This window comes from Octodon degus, unplaced genomic scaffold (assembly GCF_000260255.1).
Source record: "Octodon degus isolate 3935 unplaced genomic scaffold, OctDeg1.0 scaffold00274, whole genome shotgun sequence".
NCBI lineage: Eukaryota > Metazoa > Chordata > Mammalia > Rodentia > Octodontidae > Octodon > Octodon degus.
The window spans coordinates 1,416,382-1,427,645 of NW_004524850.1; the positions used below are offsets into that span (position 1 = coordinate 1,416,382).

Genomic DNA, 11,264 nt, shown 5'->3' on the forward strand with positions numbered 1-11,264 from the left:
GGTGGGAGGGTGGCCGGGAAGGTAGGCAGATGCAGAAATAGATGGTGGATGGACAGGACGGTGGACACAAGGATTACAGAGACAGCACGGATCCCTGATAGATAGACAGATTAAAAATGCACATGTAGATTAGCTGGTGACGCAGCCCCGGCTGGTGCAGGGCCACTGGATACGTGCCCGGCGCGTCGAGGGCATCTTCCCGGCCGCGCTGCGCGGGGCTCCCAGTCCTGCTCCGTCTCCCGCTTCTTTCAGCTCTGTACGCCAACACGGAGCTGGCCCGCCACTACCTGAGCAGCACCAGCCCCCAGTCCCAGCGCCACATGCTGCTGTACCTGGGCGGGACCACCTACCGCTGCTGGGCACACCTGGCCACGGCCGTGAGGTGGGTGCGGCCGCGCGCGGGCGCCCTCCTGCCTCAGCCTCCCCGAGCCCTGGGATGCCGGCGTGTGCCGCCCGGGGCCCGCCTAGTTCCGGGTAAGAGCTCGTGGTGTCTCCTCAGAGAAGGCACGAATCAGTACCTGAAGGCCTTCGGCGTTTGCTCCCGGGACCTCTTCGCAGCCATCTACAGGTAACCCCGAGCCCGCGGAGTGGCCGGTGCTGCGGTAGCTCGTCCTGGGAGGGCCACAGCCCGGGTCCCCGCACGTGCTTCTCGGGGACCCACCGGGGACGAGGCCCGGGTGACTGCGTCGGAGGCGGGACTGGCGGGGGTCCCGGGTGCCGCCTGAGGGGAGCGTGTGTCCCGCCCCCTGCTCCCCCACGACGTCCCACGGGGGGCCACACTTCTGCCCGTGGGCCTCCCTCTGAGCTGCTTGTGTCAGCTCGGGCTCGGCTACAGGACGGTCACCCAGGACGTAGGTCCCGGTGCACGACGGCAGGCCCAGCTGGGCGAGCGTGGGCACCCGCCCGGGGCTCCCTGCAAGCTGCGCCGGGTGCGAGGCCTGCGCGCCTCCCGCAGGTCTGAGGACGAGCTGCTGCGCTTCATGCGAGGCCTGCAGGAGGTGTGGAGCGTCAGCGGGCGCGGCGTGCTGGCCGCCTTCGACCTGGCCCCCTTCCCGCGCATCTGCGACCTCGGAGGTGAGCGCCGACGCCGGGCCGGGGCTGGGACCCCCATGCTGCCCCCGCAGGGGTTAAGAGCGCGGTGCCCGGCGTGTTACCGGACGCTGTGGCGCGTTGGGGTGCACCGTGGACAGTGTGGAGGTCCACAGGACCACATGAGGACCACGTGAGGACCACGGCCACACAACCTGCTCCCCCCGCCGCTGGTCGCCAGGGCAGCCGTGAGCCCCCGGGGCGTGCGGGAGGGTTTCCCACCCGCCGGCTGTGGCCTCCTCCTCGTCCTGGCTTCCAGGTGGTGGCAAAGCCAGCGTTGCCGCAGCCTTTCCGTGGCCAGGCTCCCCCTCAGACGTGGCAGCGCCGCGGTGCCCCACCACCCAGTGCCGGGCACACGCTGCACCAGTGTCCGGCTGCCCCGGCCGCCCCAGGACGGCACACCGGGCCCGGCCCTGCCCTGCCCGCGAGCCTGCGGAGCCCTCCCACGTGGCCACCGCACGCCTTCCGCTCCTTGACCACGTTCCCTTCTTCCGTCGCCCCCTCCTCGGCCCGGTGCTTGGCGTGTGCTCCGCGGCGTAGGGTCCCAGTGCTGTCGCACACACGGTGCTTGACTTAAAGCGGTCCGCGGTGCTCGTGGGCGTGCGAAGAGGCAGCGCCTTAGGGGCAAGTGGGGAGGAGAGCGGTGAGGACATTGGGGCGCTCTCGCCCCCCTTCACCTCCTCCTCAGAGCGCCCTGCGCGGGGGTCTCGGGAACCGAGTGGCCTTTTGGGGTGCACTGCAGATGTGAAGCTCGGTGACCTCCAGGTTTCCCCAGTCTTGCCCCTGGGGACCCGGCCCTGTCATTTCAGCGGCCACACTGCTGCTCAGTGGCTCTACTTGGGCCTCGACTTCCCTTCGGACGCAGGCCCTTCTGGAGCAGGGAGCCACGCAGGCTCGTGGAAGCGGGGCATGGAGGGGCAGGAGGGCTGGGGAGGTTGCCGTTTGTCCTCCAAGAGGAATTCTTCCCTCCTGTGTGGTTGACGGGGAGCCTGGCGCCGGGCGCTGCCACGTCTTGGGACGGAGCCTGGCCACGGAAAGGCCTCGGCACTGTTGGCTGTGCCACCACCCGGGAGCCCGCAGGGCGAGGAGGAGGCCACCGCCGGCGGGGAAACCCTCCCGCTCTCCTGAGGGTGCCCGATGGCGGTGCGTGCCCGGAGCAGGGCGCCGGGCGCTTCTCAGTGGCCCTCTGAGCCTCAGACTGTGGCCCCGTGGGATTCCATTGGCATTGCGGGTGGCCTTCGTCACGTTCCCGGGCGCGCCCGCAAGCCTGGCCCATGGCTGGGCGCGCTGAGCGCATCCACCGTAAATGGAAGGGCCCGCTTGGGAGTGTTTCACCCCGGCTGAGAGTTGCAGAGGACGTGGAGAGGCCGCCTGACAGGAGGATTAGAGCCGAGGGCCCTGCGAGGGCGGGCCTCGGTGGCTGCTCCCGGGCAGGAGTATCATGGCGGATGGGGGGGGGAGGGATGCTCACAGCCTGAGGGGCTGGGGATGGGGGAGAGACAGACAGACAGACGGACAGACAGACAGACAGATGGGGGGAGACAGAGACAGAGACAGAGTTAGAGGCAGAGAGACAGAGACAGAGATAGAGAGGGACAGAGACAGAGCTAGCTTGTCAGGGGACACCAAGTACCGCACCAGGCCACGTCCCCGCGGAGCCCTCCCTTCCCCTCAGCCCACCGTCCTGCATCTCCGCTGCCTCCCCGGCGCCACCACACCCAGCACACGCCGTCCACACATGGTCTGACCCTCTGTGGACATCGGAGTCCTCAAGTGCGGTTACATTGCCAGGCCCTGTCTTCCAAGCAGATGCACGGTGTGTGTGTGTGTGTGTGTGTGTGTGTGTGTGTGTGTGTGTGTGTGTGTGTGTGTGATTTTAGATTGAAACTGTGACAGAATCCTCAGCGTGGGTCTCCCCCCCATTGGATGCATCCTGGTGGTTTTTAAAAGCTTTTCATGGGCCCACGATTTCCGGGGCTGTCGGGGGCTTTCCTTGCGTGGAGCCCGCTCGTGTGTAGGAATCACCTCCATTTCTTTCTTTTGCACCTTACTTAGAGTCTGGGTTTCTCCCCTAAGAGAATCCACACAACGTTTAGGGCTGTGTGTCTGAGTGATTTCACCTAACGTTATGGCCTCACCGTGCACCCATTTTGTAAGGCAGTCGAAGCCCAGCTTTTTCATGGCTGCGTCGTACTCCATGGTGTGTCAGCAGCACCTTCTCTTCTATGCACGTGTCACGCAGGCCGCTTCCCAGACATGTAGCTGCTCCCAGTCCCGATGCTATAGCACGGCCGTGCACGGTCGCTGTGCTGCGCGCCCTCCACACGTCCAGGAAGTTGAGGGGGTGAAGGGACTCTGCGCGTTGTTGGCGGGAAGGAAGCTGGAATGAGCAGGGTAGAAGTCAGTCCGGAGGTTCCGCAAAGGAATTTCTAAGGCGGGCCTGCTGGTGTGCGCCTGCGATCCCAGCGCTCAGGAGGCTGAGTCAGGAGGGTCTCTGGGCACTGGAGACCAGCCCGGGCTGCGCAGTGAGCTCCCGGCAGCCTGGGCCGCCACCCAGGACTGCTGCATCAGCAGAGGTGGCCTTGGACCCTTCCCGTGAGCGGGCTAAGTGAACCTCTGCTTCTCTCTACCCGCACCCAGCCTCAGGCGTTTCGAGTTAGCCTGTACGACACTTGCTGCTGGTCACCCTCTGCGCCGGGAGCCCCATTGCCCTCTCCTCTTAGAAACTGTGGGTGTTGGGTGTGCTGTCCCAGGAGAGGGGACCTGCCTGGCACACAGGGAACCCCAGGGAACGGGTCGGGCAGGCTGCAGGAGCGCACGGCCCACCCTCGGCCCCGCGGGATTCCGTCTGCAGCACACGCCCAGGTCCTGGGGCAGCCCTGGCGCCATCCTCCGCGTGTGCCCCAGGCCAGGCGGCATCCTCCGCGGGCCTCAGTGTCCCCAGCTGTCCCCGTGGCCCCAGGCGGGCCTGCGCGGGCTCGCGGGCACCTCCTGGCCGGGCAGGCAGCTCCCGAGCTGAGGCGGCGTGACCTCTTCCAGGAGGGTCTGGGGCGCTGGCGCGGGAGTGCGTCGCCCTCTATCCGGCCGCGAAGGTCACCGTCTTCGACACCCCCGAAGTGGTGCGCACGGCCAGGAGGCACTTTCCCTTCCCAGAGGAGGGGCGGGTCGTCTTTCAGGAAGGTGAGAGGCCGCGGGGTGTCTGCGGGGAGCTCCCTCCTGGGCGGTCGGCTGGGCCCCCAGATTTCAGCTTCCAAAATAAGTCGCCCCCTTTTACAACACCGAGGTTCAATCCCAGCCTGTCTCAGCAAGGTCCTCCTGCAGCCCCTTTTAATTTTAATCTTTCTGAGGCAGGGTCTCGCCGACTCAGCTGCCCAGGCTGGGTCTGAAGTCATTGTCTGTCCTGCCTCGGCCTCCCGGAGGGCTGCGGTGACAGGCGGGAGCCACACATGTGGCCCACCCGTTGTGTTTTACACTGTGCTTAAGAAAAAAAGTCAAAGCATTGGGCAGAGAGTCCACAGCGACGCTCACACACAGCGATGTGTGGTTGGCTTACGACAGAAGGTGGTGGGCCAGCCTGCGCAGTAGGCGCAGCCACGTGCTCTGCGCTTGGCGGGTGGCACATGCCCAGGCCGAGCCTCACTGTTTGGGGTTGTCCTGCTGTGGTGGGGGGCACCTGGGGCCGGGGAGTTGGGGTGCAGAGGGTCCGGCTCTCCTGCAGGAAGCAGCGTAGGAGCAGGGCCCTGGGCTGTGGGGCTGCGGGGCTGCAGGGCAGCGGACCCCAGGCCCACCCTGTGCCCGCACAGGGGACTTCTTCCAGGACCGCCTCCCGGAGGCCGACCTGTACATCCTGGCCCGGGTCCTGCATGACTGGACAGACGCGAGGTGCACGGAGCTGCTGGCCCGCATCCACGGCGCCTGCAGGCCAGGTGTGTATGGCCAGCTGGGGAGGCCTTGGGGTGGGCAGGGCCTGCAGTCCCACTGCTGTGGCATGGCCTCTGTGGCCTGGCTTCTGTGGCCCAACCTGTGGTCATGGCCTCTGTGGCTCAGCCTGTGTGGTATAGCTTCTGTGGCAACGGCCTCTGTGGCACAGCCTCTGTGGCACAGCCTCTGTGGCCATGGCCTCTGTGGCTCAGCCTGTGTGGTATAGCTTCTGTGGCAACGGCCTCTGTGGCACATCCTCTGTGGCACAGCTTCTGTGGCCCAGCCTCTGTGGCAACAGCCTCTGTGGCAACGGCTTCTGTGGCCATGTGCTCTGTGGCACGGCCTGTGTGCCCCAACCATGCCTCCATGTCTGTCCCCAGGTGGCGGCATCCTCGTGGTGGAGAGCGCCCTGCAGGAGGACGGGCACGGGCCCTGCACCACGCTGCTGCTGTCCCTGAACATGCTGCTGCAGGCCGAGGGCCGGGAGCGCACCCCGGGCCAGTACCAGGCGCTCATGGCCGCCGCTGGCTTCGGGGACTTCCAGTTCAAGAAGACGGGTGGAGCCTACGACGCGATGCTGGCGCGGAAGCCCCTGCCGCTGGGCCCTGGCGACGCAGGGAAAGCTCAGCAGGTGGAGTAGAGACCCAGCGCCGTGGCACGGGGCCCGGGCGTCCCGGGGTGCGGCCTGGAGGCGAGGTCCTGTCCCGGCTGCCCCGTGGCGGCAGCGTCCTGCTCCCATGCCTGTGCCCACGGTGCTCGGGCCCTGCGGCAGCCACCGTGGCCGCACCCTCTGCGCCGGAGCCTCGCAGCCTCCGCCCCTGGAGCCGTGAGCGTCGCCTCAGCCACAGACCGCTCACTCTGCTTCTCCAGGTCCGCCCTCCAACACCTCCACACGCAGGGCCACGAAGCCCCTCAATCTCCGGCCCCACGCGCGCCCGTCCCGCCGTCCCGGCCGCTGTGGCAGCGGCTCCGCGTCCTCCCTCCTGAGGGGCTTTCCCAGGTGCGGTCAAAAACCCGGTGACTAGGGCTGGCGAGATAGCTCCGTGGTCTAAAGGCCTGCTTAGGAAGCGTGCAGGGACCTCGGTGCATCCCCACCGCCACAAGCCATGCCAGCCCCGCCCCGGGGTGGGCTGAGCTGACCATAAAAAAAAGAAAAAAAAAATAAATAAAGGAAACATTAAAAAGCAAAGCAAAACCCGGTGACTTTCCCTGCAGAGCGCCGTCAGCAGAAAGGCAGCTGGAAACGCGGCTGCCAAGGCTGCGGCAGGAGGGCGCCGTGGTCCCGGCCGGCCAGCAGGTGGCGCCAAGGTCCACGGAATGAGCGGCTGCCGGCTCCCCGCGTGGCCGCTGGCTGTGGGCACCCCGGGGTGGGGTGGGGGGCAGAGGCGCCCCGCTTTCCCGCCTCCCTGTGCTCCTCCAAGGCCCGGCCCGCTTCGCCTTCCTGCAGCTGGGCCCCCCGGGGCGGCTTCCCGGGGCCCAGGGAGGACGTGGGCAGAGTGACTCACGGCTCGTAGGGCCACACAGCGGCGGCCACATGCCCTGCCACGGCGTGCGCACGCGCACACACACCTGCACACACATGCACGCACGCTTGGGCTTGGGCCTGATCGCGAATAAAGCTGTTTGCTCCGTCTTCTGCGGATGTAGAGGGCTCTTCTGGGCGGAGGGGACACGTAGGTTTCATTCGCTTCCCCCGCACCCGGACCCTGCGGGGCTCGGGCGGCCTCGCACCTGCGAGCCGGTGGCGGCTGGGCTTGTTCTCCGAGGCCTGGAGGTGCTGACCCGCCGTCACAGGGCAGCGTCAGGCAGTCCGAGCTCTCGGCCTGCACTGTGGGTGCTTCACGCACGAGAGGCCACGCGATGCTGTGTCGCGTTCCTACATGTGGCCCAAGCTCCTTCTTCATGGCTGCATCATACTCCATGGTGTGTAAATTCCTCGTTTTCCTCCCAGGACACCCAAATCCCTGGATAGCCCTTCTTCCTGCACCCACCTTGCCAGGTCCCCTTCCTTGGCTCCCGTGGATGGCACCCTTCTCCCCCACACACTGAGTTGCCTCAAATGTCTCCTCTCCTCTCTTTACTCATGAATGTTTGTGGTACATTGCACAACAGCTCCAAGTCCCACTTATATATGAGAAACTCCTTATTAACTTTCTCATCTGTCTTATTTCTCTCACCACGGTGGTCTCCCTGCCCATCCATTTTTCTGAGTCTGACATGAGCCCATTGTTCAGGGCTGTATCATATTCCACCACGCGTCTATGCCCCGTTTTCTTTCTGCCTTCTTCTGTCGGCGGGCAGGCATCGAGGCCATCTCTGGAGCTCAGCGAGTGGGGGTGGCAATCCATAAAGCACAGGTTTCCCCCGTGTGCAGGGGCGCCCACCCGGCCTGGGCCGTGACTGAGACTGGGGGGCAACGACCAAAGCATACCCCTATGCGCATGGCCCCGGGAATGTGCACACTTAGGGCGCATCGTCCAGCATTCTCTAAGGGACTCCCGCTGCTGTCGCTTTCCTTCCCTGGGAAAAAGGCGGAGAGCTCTTTCTCAACAAGCTAGACAAGGAAATTCGGACGTGGTGGCCACGCCTGTCACCCAGCACGCCGGGGGCTGAGGCAGGAGGGTCTCACCTCAAGGCCGGGCTCAGGCTCGTGGCCTGGTGGGCACAGGACGGGCGGCGGGCTGGCTTCCTCGCCCGCTTCGTGCGCTTCTTGCTGGCCAGTGAACACCCGCGTGTGCGCTACGAGAACCGGAGTTCTCGTCTTGTTTCTGAAACCGTGTTTGTTTCTAATGTGTTTTACAACCATTTCTATTCTCTTTCAAATAAAAAAATAGGAAAAGCAAGTTTAAGAAGTGGACTCGAGGCTGCAGCCCGGCAGCCCGGCGCCCGGCTGGTGCACATGCGGTTCCCAGTCTGAGCCCCGCAACCCAGAACAAAAGGCCGTGAGAGGCTCCGCTGGGGCTCGCTGTCCTCCTCCGTGGGCGTCCCAGCTAATGCGACGTCCCCTCAGGCTGGAGAAGCCTGCTGCTGAGATCCAGCGTTGCTGGATTCTTTTAAGAAAATGTTTTGAGAAAGGGTCTCGCTGTGCAGCTCCGGCTGCCTTGAGCTCACTGTGCACCCAGCTGCCCTCGGGCTCACGGAGATCCTCCTGCCTCAGCTTCCCAAGGGCTGGGATGACGGGCGCGCACCACCGTGCCCGGCTAACGCAAAGTTTATTTAGCGTAGCACGTCATACCGGCTCCAGAAAGGATGCAGAGGCGGGGACGGGGTCGGACCGCGGCTGCGTCTAGGCTGCACCCTGTGGGAGCGGCCAGAGCACACACCAGTCCCGGGTGGGGTGGGCGCTCCACGGTGTGGAAGGTGGAGAGGAGGCAGATGTGCGGGCACAGCGGGTGGGTTAGAGTTTGAGAGGGACTGGGGGGTCGCGGCGTGTCCCGTGGGGGAGATGCTAGGTTCCCAGGAAGCACAGCAGCCCAGAGGCAGAAGCAGCCCAAACGTTCACAGACAGGCAAGCAGCTGTGGTAGGTCGGCGTGGTGGAATATGACGCAGCCATGAAAAAGCAGCGTGGCTCTGTTTCCTGAGACCGTACAGGTAGCCCCCGAGGACATGGTGCTCTGTAACATACACGGCTGCCCCAGGCGCCAGCGAGAGGCTCTGCTGAGGTGCAACATGCGAAACCCAGGAATCCTCGGGGACAGGAGGTGGGTTTGCGGTTGCTGGGGGTGGGGGCAGGGAGCAGGAGGGACTGCAGATGGGGCAGGGGCTTATTCGGGGGGGAGGATGCTGTTCTGGAGCGACACTGGGATGCCGGCCTCGGAGCACAGTGACGGCCCTTGTCCTCCCCGGCCGCAGGCATCTTTATTTTATTTAATTTTTAATCAAGACGGGGTCTCCTGAAGCTCTCAGGGGCTCAGGCTGCGCTGAAGCTTGCGGCCCTCCTGCCTCAGCCTCCCGGAGTGCCGCATGCTGCGTGTCTCCACTGTTGACCCAGGCTAGCACCGGGGGTCCAGCCGCACGGCCCGCCCCGGGTACCCGAAGCTGCCAGCCGGACAGCGGACAGCCGAAGGCGTGGCCGGGCCGCAGCGTGCCCCGCTGCAGGCGCCCCGGGAGACTCTGCCTGGCCCGGGGGTAGGCTGAGGCAGGAGGCCTTCCGGGCAGGCGGGGTGAGAACCGGCACCGGGAGGTGCGGCGGCTCCTTGCTGGCCGGTTCTACGGTGCAGTGCTGTGGTGTCCCCTGCCTGCTGTCCCCTGTCCGTGACCAGGGACCCCAGTGTCACAGCCCACACACCCAGTGTCGCGGAGCGGTCCTGTGTTCCAGGAAACCAGGCGAACGTCCACCCGGCGCCCAAGGCCCAGCCAGCGCCCGCCATCGCAGGCACAAGGAAAGCTTTCTTTTGTGTCCCTCGAGACGGCGGCTTGCTGTGTAGCCCAGGCTGGCCTCGAACTCACGGAGATCCTCCTGCCTCAGCCTCCCGAGTGCGGGTCGGCGAGTGCATAACATCCAGCCTGGCTCCTGCATTTTTTTTGGACTAAGTGACTTGCATTAGTGTGTGTGTGTGTGTGTGTGTGTGTGTGTGCACAGACCGTGTGCACGTGTGTGTGCCCGACGCTTGTCCCCGGAGTGCGGCTGCCGGCGATGCCCGCGCCAGGCCGGAGACGCACGCGCTGCTCCACCCGCAGGGACGCTGGCAGCGCGGCGGGCAGCGCGGCCCGGGGTTCATCTCCGGCGCCCCAGTAGACGGAGAGGCACGAAAGGCGCTCCAGCACATGCCAACCTCCTCATCTTTTGTGCTTTGCAGCCAGGTGGAATTTCATAGCAAACTTCCCCAGACGGGGTCGGACCCTGGCGGACGGCGGCGCGGTCGACCAGCTACCCCGAGCGCCCGGCGTGATTGACGGGCCTGCGCGGTTAGGAGGCGGCGCTCTCCGTGATTGACGGCGGCCTGGCGGCACAGCTGGCTGAGTGGGGAGGAGCTCAGCCAATGGGAGGCAGGGGGCGGGAAGGGGGCGGAGCCAAGGTGCGCCTTGGCGCGTTGACCTGCCTTTTTCTTCCCGGGCGGAATTCGCCAGAATAAGCGCTACGCCCTTGCTCTGGAGGCCCCGGGCGGGCGCAGGGTCAGAAAAGCTGAAAGCAGGGGTTTTGGAAAGCCGTGTTCAGGGCAGTCGTATTCACATAGCCAAGGAGAGGGAGCCACCCCGGGGACCCCGGACGGGGGAATGGACGGACAGAGCGTCCGGCTACGCAGCAGAATATTACTAGGTCACAAAAAAGGACATGGCTACCGAACAGGGACCAGGACCAGGAATCCTAGAAGGACAAGGTAGGGAGGTGGTTCCCAGCGGTGGGAGCAGGGCATGGGTGTCCAAAGGAGACCAAGCCGACTTGCACAGGGGACGGAAGGGCACGAATGAAGCCTGGCTTCCTCGCCCCACGGGGTGACGCACAGCCAGCAGCCTCAGGCCCGGGGGACCTGGCAAGCCCAGGCAGATGGAGCTGGCGTCCAGCAGGGGGCGCGCGTGCGCCGTGGCCGGCTCCAGCAGGGCGCCCCGACCTCCCGCCCGCGGCCCGACTGGGGACCCTGCCTGGGGTGTGGCCCTGCAGTCTCTGCCCCGTCTCTGAGCGGCTCCTCCTCTGTGCCTGCTCCCCGCTTCTGTCTGCACGAGGAGGAGCTGCCGCTGGATTCCGGAGGCTGAGGCGGGAGGTTCTCTCCAGCTGCCCACAGACCTCCTCTGCAGGGACCCCGTTTATGTCCAAGGCGATGCTGTGGTCCCCGACAGACGCAAGAGTGTCAGCGACTGAAAGCCGCGCGGCCGGGCTGGGGCGGGCTTCGGGCGCCTGGTGTGCGGGCCTGGTCCCCACCCGGGCGTGCAGGCCTGCTTGCCTAGGAGCGGGCCGCCGTGCCCGAGCAGGGCTGCTCTTGGGGCCCTTCCCGCGGTGCACGTTCTGGCCTCCTGCCTCCTGCTGTCTTACTTCTCTTTTCCTGTGCATTTAGGACAGTGTACAGGTTCTCGCTGCGTAGCGACTCGTCGGGATCCGCCTGTTCTCAGCCTCCCAAGGGCTGGGATTTGGCCGCCGTGCCGGCTCAGTTCCGTCTCAGCACGCCCCGGGGCCGGCCGGCACGGCGCAGGCCGGGGAGCCAACCCTGCTCGGGCACCTGCGACTCGATCCCTTGATGACAGCCGCTCTTGCTGGGGTGAGGGGCCCTCAGCACACGTCCTGGGTTGGCGGTTCATACACTCGCGCCTGCAACAC

At 65.7% G+C, this 11,264-nt stretch overlaps 1 protein-coding gene across 1 annotated transcript in view; it reads left to right on the top strand.

Annotated features, from left to right (window-relative positions):
* Asmt (acetylserotonin O-methyltransferase) overlaps positions 1–5,650 on the top strand; it is a 15,093-nt gene extending 9,443 nt beyond the window's left edge. The window contains exons 3-8 of the mRNA XM_004646632.1: positions 253–382; positions 500–568; positions 956–1,074; positions 4,129–4,269; positions 4,893–5,015; positions 5,391–5,650. Coding sequence (XP_004646689.1) covers positions 253–382; positions 500–568; positions 956–1,074; positions 4,129–4,269; positions 4,893–5,015; positions 5,391–5,650 — 842 coding nt within the window. The remainder of the gene's footprint in view (positions 1–252; positions 383–499; positions 569–955; positions 1,075–4,128; positions 4,270–4,892; positions 5,016–5,390) is intronic.
* The last annotated feature ends 5,614 nt before the right edge of the window (positions 5,651–11,264 follow it).